Genomic DNA, 21,792 nt, shown 5'->3' with positions numbered 1-21,792 from the left:
TTCCAGCATGCCCACAGTTCCGTCGATGCAAATCACAAATGTCCCGTGGAAATGTCCCCTTGGGCAGCTGCTCCTCTCACCCCCCTGGCAAGTTCGGGTTACAGTTCCTAACTTAAACAGGCCGACAGCTTCTTATTCCCTTACTGGCAGAGACGCTACTCTCTGGAGTCACTTGAAAGGGGGTTTGCTTGGAATCGCTTCATCTCTTCATGTTGAGCCAGGGACTGATTTAAACCCATGGTCGTCAAACCAAATGCACTACTACCCACTCATTAAGTCCTATTAGGGCTTTTACCGTGGTCAGCATCCCCAGAGCCCTCCCGCCAACCCACCGCGGAGAATGAGAGCAATGGGACTCCATGCACACGGCTGGATCCCCCCCCCCAGACCCTGGGCTGCCCCTCCCATTGGCTGGGGAGGAAGCAGAGTACGGTCCTCCGTGGGAAGGCCCAGGAGGGGTGGAAGTCTGAGCCCAGATTCCGCTTTGCTCTGATCCTGTCCTCCACGAAGCCTTTCCCGGATGACCCTGCCTGGTAATGCTCTCCCTCTCTGAGCGCGGGGGGCTCATGGCGTTGAGCCACGTTGTCTTCCGTTTCAGTTCTTCCTGCCTCTGCTGGAGGGCTGCACAGTGCCCTGCCCACCTTGAGGCCTGAGGGGCTCCTGGGAGCTGGGGAATGGGTGAGAGGGGCACAGGGGGCCCAGACGCCCCACCGTCTTCAGCCAGACTCCCTCCAGACCCACCCTCCCAACCTCTGTCCTGTCCCCTGTCTGCCACTCCTTGGCTGGGTGACCTGGTATCCAATGGCTGAAATTTTTGGACCTCCGTTTCCCCGTCTGTGAAGTGAACATTATACGAAGGTTAGATGACATAGCGCATCTGTGTTTCTCGCAGTGCCGGACCACAGCTGGCCTTCGGCAGAGGCAAACCTGGGCTACCTGTTGGTTTGAAATAGTGGGTCTATAGATAAAGTCCATTTGGAGGAGGAAAAAAGAAGTTTGCTGGTTTAAAAAAAATAGTCTGTCAGTGGGCCCCTTTATACATGACCACATGCAGCCTGCAGAGGCAAGAGAGATTCCCATGAGGGTATTACCTGATTTCTTTCCCATCTTCCTGGAAAAAAAGTGCTCAGTCAGGGCCACACTGGCTTCACCTTTTAACACCCCTGCAACGTGCATGATGCCAGGTTCGGTCCACTCTGGGTAAGGGCGGGTCTTCCCAGGGCGGCGTCTGATGGCAAAACGGGTGCAGCGGGGTGCGTACAGGTGGGCGACCCAGCTGCCTCTTCTGAGGTCCAAGAACTGGGGGTTTCTCCCCATGACTTCCCCGCCCAGCATGTGTGTTTGGTCTTTGCTGACTCCTCCCAGATTCGGGTCACATCCTGGCACCACGCACAGCTTCAGGTGGCTCCTTACCCTACGTACCATGGATACCATGGACTCCGTTCTGTGGCTGGCATGGGCCCTTCAAACCGAGGTTGCCCGGCCATCGGCTCTCATGGTGCAAATTTGCCCATGGCCTCTGGGTTTGTGTTAGGATTTGATTGCTCTCAAAGAGCCCAGCGTTACTCCAAGACATTCTGCTGCCAGGTTCCCTAGAAAGTTCCCCAAATCTTAGAAGCAGCCTCCCCACCCCAGCAGCCAACCATCTCCGCAGAAGCTTCTGCGTGTAACAGAGGCAGAGATGGAGACGCACAGTGACCCCAGTGCTCGGGCTTTCAGTTTCTTGGTTGGGGGTCTCCTTCTGCAACCTTGAGCATCTTTTCTACAGTCTTGCTCATATGGGGTTTTAGGGAGGGAGGAACGGGAGCCACCACCACCCAGGGCAGTCTATCAAAGCTGTGCCCACGGAGTGCAGCCCCCCCGCCCCTGCTGCTGAGCTGTGCTTTTGCTGGCCTTTCCACCCATTTCAGACCCTCTCGTGCAGGACTTTGAGGCTTGCCCTCTGTGCAGACAGGCCCAGCCTGGGAAAGGGCATCTACAAGCTGCCAGGGGCTGACTGACCAACTCGCCCATGCGGGACAGTTCCATACATGCATCTCATTTGGGTCAAGCCAAGGACACAGGGACATCATTCTCAGTGTGCCACAGATGAGGGCCACAAGGCTCAGAGGAACCTAGCGACCTCCACGAGGTCACACAGACTCAAAGTGGCAGAGCCAGAAACCTGGCCTTAAGTCTAGGCTCGTTCACCGCCTTTCACCCCAGCCACCTTTGCGTGCCCCGCAATGCGGCATGTGGCTCAGGGCCCGGAGTGGGCAGGAGGGGGGAGGAGCCCGCGCCTGCCCCTCACGGACATGTCCTCTTCTCTTCCTCCAGTCCCCAGTTTGCATTGCCCAGGTTGGCCGGGACCTGGTTTCCCAGACAGAGGAGAAGCTCCTACAGAGGCCCTCCAAGGAACTCTTCTCTGCCTGCGCACAGTAAGTGCTCCCTTCCTTGCCCAGGCCGGGCCTCCACGCGGCCCTGGAGAGGGGCTACCCCTACTGTCCACCTGGAGCACCGGCCCCGGGGCAGGTCTGCCATGCCCGGGGCCCCAGCCAAGCCGCGCAGCTGTTTGTATACTTCTTACCATCGGAAGAGATACCAAAGGGCCAAGTCCAAACAAAACATCTGCCTCAAAGGGCGTTGAAAGCAAGTGGCTCTCCAGGCTGTTGAGACAGAGGAATGTGCAAAAACTTGACCCCGTCTGGGTGGTTTGGGAGTCCTTCCCGGCGCCCACACCCCACTGCTGCCAGCAGCCGGAGCCACGTAGCGCTGCTGCAGGAAGGGGGCTGGAGGCCACCTTAGCCGCACCCCGTTACCTTGTCTGCAGGCCATACGGCCATCCTGATGGAATAGGAGACAAGTCGGTGGGTGTGCTGCTGGCCAGACACCAGGGAAGCCCTGACCTGTCCCTTGCACACATACTGTGAAGGCGCGAGCCAGTAGATACACGCATATGCCTGAGCCCACCCAGGTGCCCTGCCTCATAAGCTGACACGTGCCTGCACGCCAGACCCCTTCCTCAGCCTGATCGCCCCGCACGGCTTGCTGTGCGCCCCCGTTCAGCCTTTGCCCCACAGACAGTGGGGAGCTTGCTGTGTGCCTGGCGCTGTGACAGGTGCTTCACCTGCCGTGGTGAGCGAGAACCCCGGCCTGGCTTCCATCGGGCTTGACATCCAGGCACGGAGGACATGAAAACCAGTGGCCCTGGGCCCTGCGGGCAGAGCTGGAGCCCATGCTGAGAACGGACTTTGAGGGAGGGCCAGCTTGGCGCCCAGCCCTGTTAGGTGCCGAGGAGAGAACCCCCCACCACAACACACGAGCAGAAATAAACCTGGTTGCTGTCCTCTTGGAGCTGGCTGAGGGTCAGATCTGACAGCAGGTGAAGCCGCTGGGCTGTCTTGTGGTCCTGAGGGAAATGGACATCCCGGTCCCCTACACTGGCCCCGCCCTCATGTTTGGCAGGAGACAGGGTCCAACATGGCCCCCACTGTGCCTACGGCTCCCCGCCCCCACCCACACGTCCTAAGTGCCTGGGCTGCGTTGGTCAGCGTCATGGCTTTTCAAAGGAAAGAAGCCCATCTGCCCCTAACCACAGCCAGCTTCCGGGGCCTGGCCCACAGCAGGCGACTGGTGAACTCTGCTGTGGCGATGGAAAGCTCCCAGGGGCTTCTCTGGTCCTGGACCAAATCCAGAGCCTGGGCCCTCCAGACGCTGCATCCCTACTCTGCCCACCCCTGCACACACACTCCCCTGCACCCGCTTAAGTATTCTTCTGTCCTCACAGCAGCTCAAGAGTCCCTTCATGAGAAAGGGAGCGCTACCCGAGCCCCCCAGGGGCCTCACTTAACTCTCCGTCATGATAACATGCTTCTGTGGGCCTCTCTCTGACGGTTGTCCCACGTACAACACCAACCTCACGCTCACAGCTCTAGCCCGCGCCTAGAGCCATGCCGTGGCGGGGCCCCAGTAAGTGCCCACGGGGTCAGGCGGTCACTCTGGTAGGAAGACGGGCCTCTGAGGCAAGGTGTTCCCCTGCGGATACGAATACATGGCTTGGCCCGTCAGCTTCAGGCCAGGATTGTAAAATGTTCATTTCTTCCCTCCGAGCCAGGTCTGTCCACGACTACCTGAAGGGGGAGCCCTTCCATGAGTATCTGGACAGCATGTACTTTGATCGCTTTCTACAGTGGAAGTGGTTGGAAAGGTGAGTGCCCCCGGCACACCCCATCTGCAGGCGTGTACCCGCATGCGCGTGGGAGGGGTGGGCCATGGGCTTTCCAGCTGAGAGCCCAGAAAAATCAGCTGCCTCCGTGGCTCCATGGTCCAAGTAAAATTAGCCATCCTCCTGTTGATTAAGTTCTTGGCTCTTCTAGAAATGTTCTGTGCTTATTAAAGGGTACACGCGCACTCACACTCATAAATATATATGTACTTACCCTTACTTGTTTGGTTCACTGGTTTGGGGAATCTTCTCTCTGTCTGCAGATAAAGAGCTGCTGTATTCTCTGAGTGAGTCGCAGAGTGACTCATGAACGAGTTTAGCTCAGTCCCCTGTTGATGGACATAGAGGTTGCTCTCAGTTTTGTGTACAATCTTCCCTAAATAATGAATAGCTTTGTAGATACATCTTCATGTGCTTTCAGAAGTACATGAAGAAATCCATAGAAATCCCCACAGAAGGGTTTTGGCCAAAGTGGACCGCGAAGCTACCCTCTCAGACGGCGGCCCCCCGTTTCCAGTCCCGCCAGTGTCTGGGTGCCTGCTTCCCCTCAGCCTCACCCACTCTGTTCCCGTGCTTTCCTGGCCGGCGTGTGAGCAGCAGCTTTCCTTCTTGTTTATCTTCTCATCTCTAATAATGGATAAAACTGAGCATCTTTTCCTGTTTTGTTTACTGCCTTTTCTCTGCAAAGTGCTCTCACAGACATGGCGGTGACTCGGCCTCCGTGTGACTGAAGAGGAAGGAGAGCCGCAGAGAGGGTGTGGGCTGGTCACACAGCAGGCCGGCGGTGCAGGAGGCCCCGGCCCAGGACCCCAGCACAGGGCTCTGCCCACCACACTGTTCAGAATTGGCAGAACAGGGCATTGCCTGCGTTAAATCCGTGCTGGGCTGCGCTGCTAGACAAGGGCAGGAGCAGCCCCTTCCACAGCCCAGGGGTCCGTGTGCCTGAGGCCTTCCCCCACAGGCATCTGGGCACCCTCTGGGCAGAGAGCCAGGAGCCACTTTGCTTCTGCCTGTCCCCACCTCTGCTGGCTGAGTGCCCTGCAGATGCACAGGAAGCTGTAGGACAAGTTGCCCGAAGAGCCCATCCATGGCTCTCCCCTGCCCACTTCAGGAAGCCCAGAGGGAAACACCCACCTCTGTACCACGGAGGGTTCATTTCTGACCACCCCGACTGGTGGGAATGACAGTTGAGCAGGGGTCAGTCTTCTCTGTGAGCCACTAGCTGCCACTGGCCCCCTTGCACGTGCATACAGTGGCTCCAGGAGAGCCAAGGAAGTGAGGGTCAGGGCAGACATCCTGGGAGGGCCCTGGGGTCCACAGCTTGGGTCTGCGTCCTGGCTCTACCTTTGCAGGGACCTCAGCAAGGGCTGCTCACCCCTCCCCACTTCAGTTTTCTTATCTGTGAGATGGGGATCATAACAGTGCGTGCCTTTGTAGGCCTGGGTGCGGACGAGCTGAGGTAAGCGTGGTCCATTCCTACAATAAGGCAGGTGTTCAGCAGAGGTCAGCTGTCTGGGCCCGGGAGTCAAAGGCAGGATACAGTTGTGGTTGTCAGTGAGATCATCAGTGCCACTGTGTCTGTCACCCTCAAGTGTCTGGTATGGGAAGGAACGGCTGGCCCTTGTGTTCCTAATGATCCCAGGACAGTGTGGTGGGGATGTATTTGCCACCCCCTGCCCCCCAATCCCAAGCCAAGGCTGTGTGCCACACACCCCCACCTCTGCCCACCTTCCTGGGGCGGCAGTGCGGGCTTGAGACACCGGATGTGGGCTCTGCAGCAGGCTTCCTGGGATCCCAGCCCCAGAGCCTCCCTTACCGTCATGACCTTGGGCAACTCATGTCCCCTCTCAGAGCCTAAACATTCTCAGCTGCACAGGGGGGGCCGTCCCACCTCCTGATGGAGTTGTGTGGAAGACACCGTGCCTGTGCGACGTGCCTCACGCAGTGGGGACTGTTACCCTAAAGACTCCGGAAGGGAGGTGTCCTTTGTCCCTAGAGTTCTTTTTTTTTTTTTAAAGATTTTATTTATTTGACAGCACACGAGTGCACACAAGCAGGGGGAGCAACAGAGGAAGAGAGAAGTAGGCTCCGCACTGAGCAGGGAGCCCAACGCAGGGCTTGATCCCAGGACCTTGGGACCATGACCTGAGCCGAAGGCAGACACTGAACCGACCGAGCCACCGGGGCCCTTGTTCCTAGAGTTCTAGTAATGATACCGGACTCACACAGCAGCTTACAAAGAGCCCTGGGATACAGATGCCTTTTCAGAGTCATTTGACTGAAGATCCAAGGCTCAGAGAGGTTGATCGATCAGTCCTGGGTCACACAGCAAGGGCCTGGCAAGGCTGGAACCTGAAGCCAAGGCCGTTTGATCAAGTCCTTCCCTCTTACTCCACCCAGCATCTGTTCAGTAGAATGTGGCCATTGGCTTTGATTTTACTTGTCTCTCCTGGCCACTTGAAATGGAGAAACAGGCTTTTTAAATCTGTGTTAACTGTGAAGAAGTTAGGCCCTTTTGTGGACATTAAGTTGTTGAAGCCACTAGGGCAGGAGCCTGGCCGAGAAATGCCCCTAAATGACTGACAGCACCCCACTTCCTCCCTTTCCTTTTTTTTTTCCTTTCTTTCTTTTTTTTTTTTTTTTTTGCTAACAAGATCATGGCCTGTTCGTGCTGTACTGTTGAAATATTAAAGGGATTTTCTCCCTCCCAAGGTTAACCAAGAAATTCCTCGGAGACTGTATTACACTCATTTCCCCTCGCAGAGGAGCTCTGTGGTAACGCCGACCGACTGTTTGTTCTTCATGTATCGTAAACTGTTAGGCCCGGGCGCCTTCATGTGGTTTCGAGGGCGGCTGTAGGGACGCTGCCCAGGGCCGCATGGCCCACGCAGCCGCATGGAGGCTTTGCTGTCGCGGGCCGCTCGCGAGCAGGAGGACCCGGAGCCGTGGAGAGTCCACTGGGGGGAGGCCCTGTGCTCCCAGGGGGGACGTAATCCGTGTGTCGAACCCCCCTCCCCCACAAAGAAACAGAAGAGAGAGTCAGGGTTCATGAGCTCCAGACAGGCCTTCCAGAGAGAACCACTAGGGGGCGGGGGTTTTGGGGCTGTCCTGTGAGAGGTGTGGCGTGAGGACCTTTGGGACCCGGTGGCAAGAAGGGTTGCAACAGAGGGTTCATTCAGGAGCTGCTGGGTGACCAGAGGCTCCCCGGTCTTTCTCAAGCTGACTCACTTATATGGGGCAGCTCAGGCATACTCCAGAGTGTGCCCTGGTCCAGCCTCTACGGTGGGGTTGGGGGATGCTCAGAAATAGTCCTGGAGGTCCAAGAGCTAAGTTTGACCTCCTAAAAGTGGATTGTTCTTTATCGGTTCATGGTCTAAGGACACTTGGGTTGTTTCCATCTCTTAGCCCTTGTGAGTAATGCTGCAGTGAGCGTGGGAGGGAAAACGTGGTAGATACATGCAATGGAATATTACTGAGCCTGAAAAAAGAAGGAAATCCTGCCATTTGTGATAACATTGAGAAACCTGGAGGACGTTCTGCTAAGTGACATAAACCAGACACGGACAGATCCTGCATGTCTCACTTAGATGTGGAATCTCGGATAATGTCCCAGTCCTAGGAGCAGAGAGTGGCTGGTGACGCCAGCGGCCCGGGTTGGTGAGGGGAGGTCATGGGGGATGGAGGTCGAGGGATGCAAGGTTTCAGTTCGGGGGACGGATAAGCTCTGGAGAGCTGACGTACAGTGACGTGACTCTAGTTCATGGTCCTGTACCTCGAAGTCAGCTAAGACAGGAGATCTTAAGTGTTCTTACCAGTGAGAGGGGAAGAGGGAACATGGTAGCCATGGGAGGTGACAGTTAGCTTGATTGCGGTGATCCTTTCACAGTGTGTCCCTGTATCAAAGCAGCAGTTGGGTACCATTTGTCAGTTATACCTCAGAAAAGCTGGGTTGGGGGCAGCTGACTATTTTCAGCCAAACAGGCCAGTGATGACCAAGCCCAGACTGTCTGCACCCTGGAGTTCTTCAAGGTGATCTTAGAGGACTGTTTGTTCACTCCATGAGGTCCCACCCTTGCCCCAGGATCAGATTAGACATAAATGGCTTTTAGCTAATTAAAACGGGGGCCAGTGGGGCTCCTGGGTGGCTCAGTGGGTTAAGCCTCTGCCTTCGGCTCAGGTCATGATCCCAGGGTTCTGGGATCAAGTCCCGCATAGGGCTCTCTGCTCAGCAGGGAGCCTGCTTCCTCCTCTCTCTCTCTCTCTCTCTCTCTGCCTGCCTCTCTGCCTACTTGTGATCTCTGTCTGTCAAATAAATAAAATCTTTTTAACAAAATGGGGGTGAGGAGATACAAAGCAATGATTACTTCGTAAATAGTGCTTTGGGCAGATCGGAGCTTCTAGTGTTGCAGAGCTGTGGGGGAATTGTGATGAAGGGGCCCTTGGTGGAGGCAGGGCTGGAGACCTGCAGTTAAAGGTGACCAGCACCCTTTCCCCCTGGGGCCAAGAGGTGGGCAGGTGGACCAGATGTGCAGGTGTGGGGAGGGCTATTGTGTCCTCCCTGGCACACCGAACTGTGCGGCTCCTGGCGCCCTCCCTTCTCCCTGCGGAGAGCGCAGCTGCTTTCTGAGCTTCGCCACCGCATTTTCATTTGGAGAGAGAGGGAGCCCCACAGAAAGTGCGTCAAGCAGCCCCTTCACGCCTCTGCTCTTCCCTCCAAGCAAGCGAGGGAGCGAGGATTGCTTGGGTCCCAAGCCGCAGGGGGCCAAGGGCAGGTGGCCTGGGATTTGAACTCCCAGCCCCAGAACAAGTCCTCGAGGGACCCGTCTGCAGCGATGATCCGGAGGGCACGCAGGGATGCAGTCGTCTGTTTCTTGTGGATTCTGCATCTTCTGCATCTCAGCACCATGAGACCAGTGTTGGATTCTTGCTTTTTTTCAGGCAACCAGTAACCAAAAACACCTTCAGGCAGTACCGAGTACTGGGCAAAGGGGGCTTTGGGGAGGTGAGTGAACATCCGCGTCTTCAGTGGGAAGTTCCCCTACTCTTGTCCCTGTTTCTGTCCCTTCTGGATGGGCTTAAGGTGTCCTGCGCCCCCTGGCGGGGAGGAAGGTGAGGCGTGGGCCCGGGAACAGGAGATGCTGCAGGGGTGGGAAAGGCGGCTGGCCACAGGGCCCGTAGGGTGGAAGTGCGCTTGGAGCCAGCCTCAGGGCTGGCATCTGGAGGGAGAAGTGAGCGTTCTTGGCTGTCTTTGGACGGAGGAATGAGGGCATGAGGGGCCCCAGAATCTTGGCCCCATGCTGCCATTAATATGCTGTTGCCCTTCATCTGATCGCCCCAGTCTGTGAGGCAAGCCTTGGTATGCCCATTTTAGAGATGAGGAAAACTGAGGGTCAGAATGGTTGATGACCCAGCCAAGGTCACACAACCAAAAAAGGGGGGGAACCAAGAAGACAAGAACCTAAATGGCTTGGCTCCTATTCCACTGAATTATAAAGTCAGGGTTGTTAGAGGTCTCACACCCAAATAAGCCTCTCTTCCCAGCAGCTGGTGCTGTGAAGTCCCCAGTTAGCAATGGCCACATCTGGGTGGAAGCTTGGGACAGAGAAACTCTAGTTGCCTCTGAGAGAGGGACAGCACTTTAGGCTTTGGCCAGTTATGTAAACAGCGGCATGAATGTTTGGTTGTGCACCTTGAAAAGCTCGGATTCCCCGAAGGCTAGAGGGAGGGAACCAACAGGCACTGAAGCCAGTGCTTGAGGGCAGGGCCCGGCGCAGCCGTGGGCCCAAGGCCAGGCATCCTTGGGTCCTGTGACTGGGAGCACGCTCAGGCCAGGCTTCTGGCACATCAGTTCCCAGCCCTACCCACCCAGCATCCCGGCCTTGGAGGAGCCTGGGGTTGGCCTTCACCTGTTCCATACCCTTGGCTTCTCTCTTGCACCTCAGGTCTGTGCCTGCCAGGTTCGGGCCACGGGGAAGATGTATGCCTGCAAGCGCTTGGAGAAGAAGAGGATCAAGAAAAGGAAGGGGGAGTCCATGGCACTCAACGAGAAGCAGATCCTAGAGAGGGTCAACAGCCGCTTCGTGGTGAGTGTCCAGGGCCCAGCGCCAGGCCCCCCTTCTAGTGACCAGGGCTCCCATCCCTTGGGAAGAGGGGGTCCTCCAGAGTGGCAGGTCCCCAGCCTGTAGGGAAGTGGACCGCCGTGGGAGAGTGAAGCAGCGGAAAGGCGACCAGGCCTTCCCTCCATCACGAGGCTCCCCGTGGCCAACCGTGGCTGACTTGCTCCAGTCACTCAAACTGGCCTGGCTACCCTCTGTGTGTGGGACCAAGGCCTCTGTTCTCCAGAACCACCTTGTAAACTCCTCAGTGGAAAAAGCAGCCCGCCCCGGGCCCAGCCAAGGAGCTGTGTTCCCACAGACCCCCGTAGGCTGGTTTCCCCATCGGGGAGACCCGAGTGTCGATATCCTGCAGGAGTGCCGTCTAGTTTGCGTTCATTTTGTTACCATGTCTTGGCCGGGCTCTGCTGCGGTAACACACCAGCCCCCAGTGCCAAGTAGCTGGACACGAGAAGGACCGTTGTCACGCACACAGAGCCCAGCCACATCTAGCCGCCCTTCTCTACCTTACGGCTGGCCCACCTAGAGTCTTACAAGTGTGCGCTGGCGGGTTTGCCCAGGGACCCTCGCTGCCTCAGCCGCCGGGACATTCCTCACCCCGCCCACAGCCCGTGGGCCAGAACTAGTCACTGCCAGCGCCCGGCCAGCTGCAGGGAAATGTGGAAGAGCATGTGGGTGTTTGGTCACTCTCAGTCCCCCTGCCACATGTCACTATAAAAAAACACGTACAGGGTGAAACCCCCACAGCACAGAGAGGTCTGAGATACAAACAAAAGCCTCCCTCTTCGGGTAACCGTCCGAGCCTGGGGGATTCACGAAGAGGCTTTCTGATGTTTTTAGCCGGTGGAGTCCTACCAGACGCCCTAAGCTGCAATGCTCTCCTCTTGAATCGAGGTCCTTTCCTGTGGCCAGACCTACAGCCATAGCTCTGTTTTTGATGCTGTGCACCCCCCTCCCTGCCATGCAGCATGGAGATAACCCGTCGTCTGCACAACAGGTCCCCACGGACCCCCGCGCGCAGGTCACACTGCCAATGAGGCTGCCGTGTCCAGCCTTGAACGTCCCTTTGGTGCACGTCCAGGAGCGTGTCTGTAGGATGGGTTCCTGGTGGAGGAACTGTGGCATCAGAGGCCGTGTGCCTTTCCATTTGGTAGCAGTTCCCGAATGGCTCTCCGTCAGTGTCGTCAGTGTCGTGCCGGTCGAACGCCCACCAGCTGTGTGAGAGCAGGAGGTGCTGGCAGCCTAATGTTTTTGTCATTCCCCAGAGGGGGTGGTTTTCTAAGGCACCGCTCAAAGCCGACAGGAGCGTGCATCCCCGGGCCTCCTCTCGGGTGGCCCCCAGCCCCCAGCCTCCCTCTGTGCTGCCAGCCCCTTTCAGTGGGGACCACAGGTCACCCCCTCGATGCTGCCCGTGGAGCCCTCATCATTGCAGGAAGGGGCAGCGCCGGCTCTCACCGGGGTTGGTGACAGTGGGTGCTACTCAGAGGGGAAGAGGGTGGTCTGCCTGATAAACGGGGTGGCACATCTTCGAGGGCCTGGACCACCCTCGACTGGGCCCCGTCCACTGCCCCCAGCAGGGAGTTCACCCAGCGCCCTCCAGGAGCCCCTCCTTGGTCTCTGTGGGCAGGTGTGGGAGGGCGGGCCGGCCTGGCAGCTGGCGCTGAGCACCGTCCCCAGAGGCCTCCTGCTCAGCGCCCGTTCTGTCCTTTCCTCAGAAATAACTGCCATTGTTCCTGGCCTTTGCCTCCAAGTGTTATGGCCCTGCTTGTGCCCAGCCTGGTCCATAGTGGCCAGCTTTCATTTGGATTGGCTCCCGATGTGGAGAAGGACAAGTACCACCAGCGGACCTTACCCCGGACCCAGCCCTGCTGTGTCTCCCACAACCCCATGGTCCTCCGTGCATCCTTGAGCTGGTCTCCATCAGCAGGGAACTAAGTGCTTCCTGTTAATGGTCCCTTGGACCAGATGTGTCCTGCAGGCGGAGGCAGACTTTGCCGAACTGTGTTCCCCTTCACAGAGTCCCTCTGGCCACCTCTCGAGCCCACTCCCAGCGTCCCTATGGTAATGAGACCCCAGCCCAAAAGGCACCTGGGCCCTGCTTTTCTTGGATGGCCAGCAGGGCCACCCAGTCTTCACTGAATGACACATGAAGGCTTTTTTGTCTGTGTAAACACACAGACCCCATCCCGTCAGGCTTTCTGAAAGGGCAGAGTACCAGCCTGCGCTCCACACTTTGTCTCCTCACCTGGAACCACAGTATCCGGACGTGTGTCCTGCTTCGGGCAAGAGGGGCAGTGGGCAGGGGCGCCATGAGGCTGGCGGGGTGCGGGGCAGTGGCATGGAGCTGCTGAGGACCCCGCTCACCCTTCCCCCCATCCCCCGCCCCGGCTTCACAGACCCTGAGGAGGACGAGCGGAAGTGGGTGGCAGTCGCTGGGACCTCACCTTCGTGCTGTCTTGTGCTCCCAGGTCAACCTTGCCTATGCCTACGAGACCAAGGACGCGCTGTGCTTGGTCCTAACCATCATGAACGGGGGTGACCTCAAGTTCCACATCTACAACATGGGTAACCCTGGCTTCGAGGAGGAGCGGGCCTTGTTTTACGCGGCAGAGATCCTCTGCGGCTTGGAAGACCTCCACCGGGAGAACACGGTGTACAGGTGAGCCGGCTCCCCGTCCGGTCCTGCCACCGGGGACCCACCCCATCCTCGGTCAGGCGGGCACCCTGCCCTGGGACTCGGGGCCTGGCCATTGCCATAGAGACTCACACCCTGGACTGCTTGGGGGCCAAGTGTAGGAGGCGATGTTCCCCCAGAATGGGTGAGTCGGGCCAAACCCCGTGTCCCTTCCGGCCCAGCGCGCGGGAAGCGCAGGGAGCCTGCTCCAGAAAGACCGTGGTGGGAGCAGCACACGCGCAGGCCGCAGAACGACATCGGTCCCTCTCCGTCCCGCCGGATGGATTCCACGAGTAGTGGTCTTCAGCCTTTTCTCACTGCCCCTCTCCAGAAAATTTGAATATCTGTGTGCCCTTATACATTACGGAAACATCTGAAATAGTTTATTATCTGTTAAAATAGGGGCTAGTATTCTGAAACTGAACAGTTCCATCACACTTTTAAAGGTATTCAGTAGAATCTGATCGCTCTGGCAAAGTGATTTCCACCATTATGCATTTTAAAAATGCGTGAAAATTCTTCAAAGGCAAGGGATTCCCTATCATCCTTTTTTCCATCCTCACAGAATGTTATTATAATGTCATTTTCCCCCAGAGTCTGTCATTGATCAGCGCGCAGCCCTGCGATACGGGGATGGATAAGATTTTTTTTTTTTTTTTAATTTCCTTTGACCACAGGCTCTAAGTGTTAAAATAACGTCCGCTGAGTTGCCGCTGTAATGGTTATCAGTAGAACCCTTTTCTAATTGGGATCCTGGGGGATTTCACACCATGGAGCCGGACACCAAGGTCACAGAGCGGGAAGGACCCTGCTTTTCTTCTGTCACTTGGCGTCTGTGCCACGGAGAAAGGACAACTGGGAGGGGAGATCGCAGGGAATGCCGGGACAGGGCTTTCGTGTCGTGAGGATCTAGAAAGGCAGAAGATTCTTGAATTTTCTTCTTTCGGGATTCTTGAAAATGGCAGCACACGGAAGCCCTCTGGATGGTTCCCGCAGACCCAGCGGGCACGCACACCCCAACGTGAAGACCTTTGCTGCAGAGCTCTTGGCAAAGATGATCTTGGGAAGTCCAAGACAGTTTTGAAAACAAGAAGGAACGGTCTTGATGACTGGCTCTCCCCCACGCACCACCCCCACCATCTCTCCATTTAGGCTCTTGCTCTGTTTTCATTCAAGTGAGAAGAGAAAAAATTCCCTATGGGCTGAAAAAAGAACTCCCCACTTGATTGCTTTTCACTTAAAACAAAAAGAAAGGCGGGCCTCCAACTTCTAGTTCTTGTTCTCGTGAAGAAGAGAACCACAGCGCCTCCCTGGCCTCCGCTGCCTGCCGCGGGCTCTCCGCAGGTTTGGGTTCTGGCCCATGCCCACTAGCCGGCTAGCTATCTTTCCAACCCTGTGGCTGCTGGCTTGCTGAGGTGACGGCTCTTGCCCTTATTTGGAATTGTTAGCACATCAACAGAATGCCAATTAAATAACAGGGGCGAAGTATTTTGTAATGAATAACTATGTACAAACCCATTATCACCTAGTGAGGCTGCCCCACTGGATTTGAACACAGTAACCATTCCCCATGAGGACAGCTGCCATCAGTTAAATAAGCAAAGCCTGTTGGTTGAGAATTGCATCCTCAATCCAGATGCTAATGGCTAACTGAGTTGCACACGCTATCCCACTGACTGTTCTTTTACCCACAGAGAGGACCTGCTAGTAAAACTAGTAAAACCAGACACTTCTGCTGCCTCCCACCCTCCGTGGAGGAGGGGCGCACAGTCTTATGAACAGTGATGAGGTCATCAAAGAGAAGAGACAGCAGGGACAGAAGGATAGGGGCCCACCTCCAGCTGTGCCTTGCTGCTGTGCTTTCTCCCAGGCTTGTGTCACTGCTGGACTGGGAGATGTACCAGGCTCCAGGTGTCTCCTTCCCAGAAGGGGTCCCTCCTGGACAATTCTCTGCCCCAGATCTGCAGCTGGTCCAGTCTTCTCAGTAAATTCTCTTCACTAACTCCCAGGCCCTGCTCTGCCTTCATCCCAGGGCATCCTGAGACCTCCAGGTGATCCCAGCCCTGGAGGGGTCTCTCACCATGCCAGCCAGAACCACACTCTGCCCTGGGGCCATCAGTATGCAGATGGGAGCCAGGGCAGGCCTTTGCCTAACCCCTTCTCAGTCATCGCCAGGGTCGAGAAGATGCCTGGCAACAGCGGCATTTGTTCTAGATAGTGGGAGGAGGGAAGTTAGTCCAGGATTGTCTGGATCCGGAGAGAGACCAGACAGCATGAGACAAGAGATAGGAAGGAGACAGGAAAAGAGGCCAACCCAGGTGGCCATGTCCTGCTGCTCAGAATGCCCACACTCACACGCTTGCCATCTTTCCCTTTCAGAGATTTGAAACCTGAAAATATCCTGCTCGATGATTATGGTAAGTTGGGGAGCAACTTGAGAGACCCCTTTCCTGCTGTGTAGTCAAGATAAGCATCACAACCCAAAGGCAACAGCAGGCCTTCCGGCAGAGCCTCTCAGAGGCACAGCCCTGGGACTGTGGGAGGACAGTGGGCAAGTCGGGGGAGGAGGGAGTACCCACCCCTTTCCCCCACTCCTGGGAGCATGAGGAAGGCAGGGGCACAGAAAAAGCTCCTCCTTTTTGAAGAAGTAGCATGGCTTGGCCAAAAGAGAGGAGGAGAGAGACAGGGAGAAAGAGAGCACTGATGGAGGGGTCTGGAATTTCAGAGATCCTGGGCAAGTACTTAACTCTACACGACTTCCCTGCACCCTGTCTTCCTCGCCTGTGAACTGGAAGCAGTGGGCCCTGCTCTGCCCGCTTCAGAGGGTGGGGGCGGCAGTGTGGCTCCAGGATGACTTGAAGGGAAACTTTCACCAGCTACAACCCGCTCCAGACATGTTCAGTATTATTTGTGCATGACCATTGCTTTTTTGCTTGTGTGTGCGTGTGTGTGCGCACACATGTACACACCCACTGGTAACCAGAGCAGCTACAGTAACCCCTCACAGCTTTTCAACCTTGCACAGCAGGGAAATAGTGTTCACACCTGTTACCGGACTCGATCTTCCCCTGTCTGCAGAGGGGGCAGGGCCAGCATCCCTGGGCCCCTTTGACAAATGACAAGATTAAAGCTTAGAGGAGCCAGCCTGCCAAGGTCACCCAGCAGTATCAGTAGGGACCTGAGACCAGAAACCAGGGCCTCCCCCCATAGCTACCCCGGACACCAGGCAGCCCCAGGCAGAGGGGAGGGAGGAAGGGAGGCAGGTCGTGGGTGACCTGGCGGGAGGTCTGAGTGTGGTGCTGCCATGTGGAGGACGGGGCAGAGGGCCCCGGGCCTGCCTTGGATGAGCCCCGTGCACACTGGGGTTCGTGTTCCCTGCTGGTGTCAGAACCGTGCCCTGTCTCAGAACCCGGTCTGCAGCCCAATGGCTGGAACCTGTGTGTTCTCTTCTCCCCCCGCCACCGTCTGTTGGAGGCTGCCAAGCCAGGGAATCCACACAGCTCTGGCCTGGTGGGGAGGGTCCTTGATGTTCGGCCTTGCCGGGGTCCAGGCTGTGGGGTCCTGGCAGGCATAGACAAGGAAGAGGGGGCAGACGTGGCCATGACCTGGCCTGGGTGGGTCGCCGAACAAGACACAACAGCGAGACCGAGCTCTGTCCCAGCACTGTGTCGTCTCAGCCTGTGGGCGTCAGTCCCCGACTCTGTTCCATCTCTCAGTCTTCCCAAGGCCCGGACGACTTCACTCTGTTTCTCCAAAGATCAACAGGACAGGACAGGGAGTTGCCTCCCAAACTGCTTTGTAATTTTTCCTCTTAGGCAAATCGTAAAATTTCAGGAAAATCTCCCATTTTCCCCACGAAGCAATCCCAGAATGAGGCCAAGGTGTGTTACACTTGGTGATCTCAGCCTTCCCAAAAGCCCACGAGGGCATTTTATGAGGGCGTTGGCCATTGTCCAGCCAAGTCCAGCCATCCTTTCCTAGTTTATGTTTTCTTCCTGACCCACGTGCTCTGATGCCTGGATTCGCCCAGGGGCCTGTGGTCACCCCGAGGGGCTGATGGTGATGCCCCTCCTTGCAGACAGATAAAAACTCAAGAGTCCGTGAGCCTTGCCCAGGGGCACACGGCAGGTGTGTGGCCCTGCCCAGAGCGGTCCACACAGCCACCCCAGGCACCTGCTGACGCTGCTCTCCTCACTCAGGCCACATCCGGATCTCGGACCTGGGCCTGGCTGTGAAGATCCCTGAGGGAGACCTGATCCGTGGCCGCGTGGGCACCGTCGGCTACATGGGTAAGTGTGGGTGTGGCCCCTCCCAAGCCCACCGCTTGGGCCGCCAGCCTCTTTGTGCAACTCTGAGCAGCAGTAGAGGCACAGTGGGCAGTGGGAGGTCCTAGCCAGGGAGGGGTTGTGTTGGGGCCGAGGGTTCAGCCTTCCTGAACTGAGCTCTCTGAACCCCTCACCCCAGCCCTGCCTGTGCCTCAAAGCCAAACCGCTCTCCATGTCAGAGGTCAGTGCTGGCATACTGTGCCGCTCAAGGGAGGCTGAGCTCAAGGTGGGGGGCTGGTGAGCTGGCAGGCAGACTCTCAGAGAGGCTCTGAGAGGAAGGGAGTCACTCAGAAAGGCCCAGAAAGGAGTGCACCATGTGCCATGTCACTAAGCAAGATGCTAAGTAGAGACCAGCCTTAGGCTCCCTGCCCTGCCCCAAGCCCCTCACCTCGCACACTTACTCCCGGACCATCGTCCTGAGGGCTACAGGAAGAGACCCGAGCTCCCTCTGGTCCTCTGGAATCCCCCCTCCCAGTGAAGGACATCCCTGGGCTGCCTCCTGCGCATGGTCATCTGGGAGCCTGTGGGGGGTGTACCGCCATATACGCAGCGGTGAGCACCCCCATGCCGCTGCTGATGGATGGGTGGATGGTTGGACGGGTGACACAGCAGTCGGTGTTTGTGGACACCTGTGTCTGTCTCCCAATGCATGGGGCATTGCCTGTGGCCTCCCACAGGGCCTCTGGTATACGCTCACGGGCTCACAGGCTTTTGCCTCTCAATGTCTGAGAGCTGCCTGATGACATGAAGCTTATCTTTTTCACACTTGGATGGTTAATCTAGAATATTTTCATCGAAGTAGTAGGGAAGCCATAGCGAGAGGCAGTTTTAATTCCGGGTAAACTTAAAATCATCTTTACTTTGGGTGGACACACCCTCGTTTCTAGAAATAAATATGGCTGTGGCACCTACTCCGTGTCAGGTGTCACACCCCTTGCTGGGACACAGCAGTGAATAAGGAAGCTCAGATTCTCGAGGGAGGGACATTTCCGTCTGCTGTCAGGCTTCTAAAGCCACAGTCTGAGCCTTTCAGGAGCACTGAGGAGAGCAGTCAGGGCAGGCTCCCTGGGGGAGGTGGTGTTTATGGCCGTTGGCGAGTAGGAGTCAGCAGGGGCAAGCATGTCCCTGCCATGAAGCTTCAGGCCTTCTGTGAGCAGCACCATCACTGCTGGGTGCAGGACAGCTGAGGCTCCGTCAGTGTGCCTGGCAGCCCTGGCCCCTTGTGCCCCAGCTCTGTCCTGCCACCCGCTGTCTCTTACCCCTCCTGGCTCCTCTCCTCTGCCCACAGCTCCAGAGGTCCTGAACAACCAGAGATACGGCCTGAGCCCTGACTACTGGGGTCTGGGCTGCCTCATCTACGAGATGATCGAGGGCCAGTCGCCATTCCGGGGCCGCAAAGAGAAGGTGAAGCGGGAGGAAGTGGACCGCCGGGTCCTGGAGACAGAGGAGGTGTACTCCCAAAAGTTCTCAGAGGAGGCCAAGTCCATCTGCAAAATGGTGAGCTCCTGGTGAGCCAGTCGCTCCCCCTGGGCCGGGTGTCTAGTAGCCTCTCCCCTCCTGCCCCAGCCGAGAGCAGCAAACAGGGCTGAAGCAGGCAGGGTCAGGACACACAAGTCAGGAAGCCCCCAGGCCAGAGGAGCGAGCAGTCCTCGTTGTGGACCGAGGTTGTCGCAGGAAGACTCCATGACAAGGGCAGGGGACTGAGGGGGACTGCATAAGACACCCTCCATCCAGCTTTGTTGGGGGAAATCATCACGGAGGAGAAGGGAGGTGATTGCAGCCAGTTCCCCAAGACACAAAGGTATCTTGGGGTATCCCTTACCCTTGACCTTGGCCCCCTACAGCCTCAAACTCTGGGTCCCTGGGCACTGGCTAAGGCCAGTAGGTGCAGCACAGGTGGTGAGGTGGTGGGGTTTTCAGTCTTTTTCATCTTACGACAGAGTTTTCCTTCCACTACTTGGAATGCTGGTCACACTGGCTTAGGTCCCATACGACAGGAATCTATGGGTAGTGGGATTTGACCATCCACAGGGAGGGCGCAGGTGGGGAGAGATGTTTAGACAGGCTGGGCAGTCAGGGCCAGATAGCAGGGCCCGGGAAGCTGGTTAGAGGAAGCAGTGATAGGAGCCGTCAGAAGCGAAGCTGGCAGTGAGCGCACCCCTGGCCTGCTGCTCTTCCCCTCAGCCCGGGTGGGCCCACCCCTGGCCAGAGGCTTTGGGGGTTGGGGCTGGGTGGCCATATTCCATTCTCGCCTGGCTCTCAGGCTCCCAACTTCTGCCTGCGTCCACTTGGGGTCCTCCTCCCTCTGATGCCGGGCCCGGTGTGCTGTACCCCCACCGCAGGCCACTGCCCCCCCAGTGCTGGTGTCATGGGGACAGTAGGGGCCTGAGCTCCGGGGACCCATGAGCCCATGGACTTCCTCTCCCTGGGGCACTGCTGCCCCTGGAACAGCAGATGAGCAGGGCTGAGGCTGGAGGCTGCCCTCCCTGCCTCCTCTCTGACTCATGGACATAAACCACAAAGCTGGAGTATAGAGAACAGGCCTGAGGAGCTGATTAATGCAGCAAAGCTTCTGCTTCCAGAAAAACCAAGGCTGCCCTGTTAGTGGCCCAGAACTATGGGCCATAGCTCCCTGCCCTGAGGAGGCACCTCTCCTGGGGCCGTCTATCTGCTGTTTGACCACTTCCTCCTACCGGCTTCGGTCTGATGTCAGAGCCGCGGGAAGAAGGCTTTGGGGCAAGAGCTACCGTTGGACCACTTCCAAAGGAGAGGAGTCTAGATCTGCCACTTAGGTGTGTGGGAGACTAAGGAGGGATGGCGCGTGTGCATGCAGACAGCCACCCAAACCACAGGGCCAGGGGCTGGCTGCACCTGCCCGCACGCGCAGGGCTCCCAGAAATCCAGGGAGTCACAGCAGCCGGAGTCGGGGAGGGAGACAGGAGGAGTGAGGCAGAAGTCAGGTAGGTGGAATTTCGGGGTCCTAAGGGTGTTTGAAAACTGGGGTTGGGGCTGCCAATAATACTTGGTTATGGAGGCAAGGTGTCTATCCAGTGGGACCAGACTGGGAGGAGGGAAGAAGAAAGTCATCAGCCATGGTCAGAGCATCACCATGTCCCAGGTCAGGGTTGGGGATTCAGAGAAGCAGAGCAGCGGCAGCAGGACATGAGACATGACATAGAGGGCAGAGACTTGGAGGGCCCCTCCCTGCCCGCTGTCATCGCCCTTGGTGCCCAGCTTTGGGGCTCCAGGACCAGGGGCACTGCTGGCCCTCTGCTGCCCCCTGGTGGCCACCAAGGGAAAGGCGGTGAGCTGAGCCTGAGGCTCTGGACCAACCTTGGCCCATGGGTGTCAAGTGTCAAACCAGTGTCCCCTCATCTTTCTCCGCTGGAAGAACAGACAAGGGCCCCTGGCCTTGCTTCCTCTTATTCCAAATTCCCATCAGGTCTTAGGATTCTAGCCTTGGGCTTCCGGCACCCCTCTCCACAGCCTGTCTGGCAGCTAGGGTGGCCCTGTCCCCTCCAGGAGGTGCCAGCTCAGGACAGGGCCTGACTCTGAGGAAACCATGAAGGCTCGGGGTGCATGGACCAGTTTCCAGACTCTGGCAGCTCCAGCCCAGCCTGTCTGAGAAGGCTACTCCCACAGACCACAAGGAAGCTGGTCCCTGGCCGCCAGCTCCTTCCCCCATTCCATCTTGGCAGCCACAAGATCCTTTCCATTGCCCCTGATGTCCAGAAATTCATGCGTGTCACTGCCCTGGCCCTTGGTCCAGTCCCTAGGCCCAGACCTCCTGTAGGTCCCTGCTGAGTCCCAGCACTGGCCCTTCAGCCATCTCAGCCTCACCGGCCTCCCAGCTTACCCCTTCTCCTCCTCCAGGAAGCCCGCCCTGCCTGTGCCACTCGCCCAGCTCCCCCCACCTCTCCCACTTGCTTCTCCCGGTGTCCACTTGATACCAGAGTTGCAAACGGGCAGCGTGTTGGTGGATGTTCAGCCTGTGTGGTGTTGTAGAAAGAGGTGAATAGTGGGTTCGTTGCCAAGATTTAAAACTGGAGAGATTTCACATAAAAGCTTGGATTTCAGCCCTGGGCCCTAGCAGGAACTGCTGCGTAGCTTGGCACAGCCCAGCCCGCCCACTTGGCCTTTAGTGTCCTTATTTGTGTCTTCTGCCTGGCCCGTGCGGGCTCTGGGGTCTACGGCTGGGAGGTCCAGCCTCTTCCCAAGGAGACTCGCCTCTTTGGGATTGCTCAGAACAAGGAGGAGCCTGGCCCAGCAGAGCTGATTCCTGGAGCCTTTGTGGAAAGGAAGAAAGCCTGGCGAAGAGAGGCTGAGGCCTCGAGCCACCACTCTCTGGGCAGAACCGGCCTGGGGTGGGGGTGGGGGGTCGCTGGACCACCGCTGACAGCAGCTCTCAGGGCTCCGTCCTTTCTAGGCTGTGACCTAGTGCTTGCCCTCCTGCCACCTTTGACTCCTTTGTTTGAA

The 21,792-nt window shown here is 57.3% G+C and overlaps 1 protein-coding gene across 2 annotated transcripts in view; it reads left to right on the top strand.

The window, feature by feature from the left end:
• GRK5 (G protein-coupled receptor kinase 5) overlaps positions 1-21,792 on the top strand; it is a 209,264-nt gene that overhangs the window by 178,068 nt on the left and 9,404 nt on the right. For both annotated transcript variants that reach the window (XM_004751835.3, XM_004751834.3), the window contains 8 exons: positions 2,317-2,417; positions 4,094-4,186; positions 9,143-9,206; positions 10,147-10,287; positions 12,786-12,976; positions 15,371-15,408; positions 17,191-17,280; positions 18,605-18,813. In XM_004751835.3, coding sequence (XP_004751892.1) covers positions 2,317-2,417; positions 4,094-4,186; positions 9,143-9,206; positions 10,147-10,287; positions 12,786-12,976; positions 15,371-15,408; positions 17,191-17,280; positions 18,605-18,813 — 927 coding nt within the window. The remainder of the gene's footprint in view (positions 1-2,316; positions 2,418-4,093; positions 4,187-9,142; positions 9,207-10,146; positions 10,288-12,785; positions 12,977-15,370; positions 15,409-17,190; positions 17,281-18,604; positions 18,814-21,792) is intronic.

The sequence above is a fragment of the Mustela putorius genome, unplaced genomic scaffold, assembly GCF_011764305.1.
Source record: "Mustela putorius furo isolate JIRA1106 unplaced genomic scaffold, ASM1176430v1.1 tig00003909_pilon_pilon_pilon, whole genome shotgun sequence".
Taxonomy (NCBI): Eukaryota; Metazoa; Chordata; class Mammalia; order Carnivora; family Mustelidae; genus Mustela; species Mustela putorius.
The sequence above is the reverse complement of the archived record's forward strand: the minus strand, read 5'-3'. Positions and strand labels throughout refer to the sequence as shown.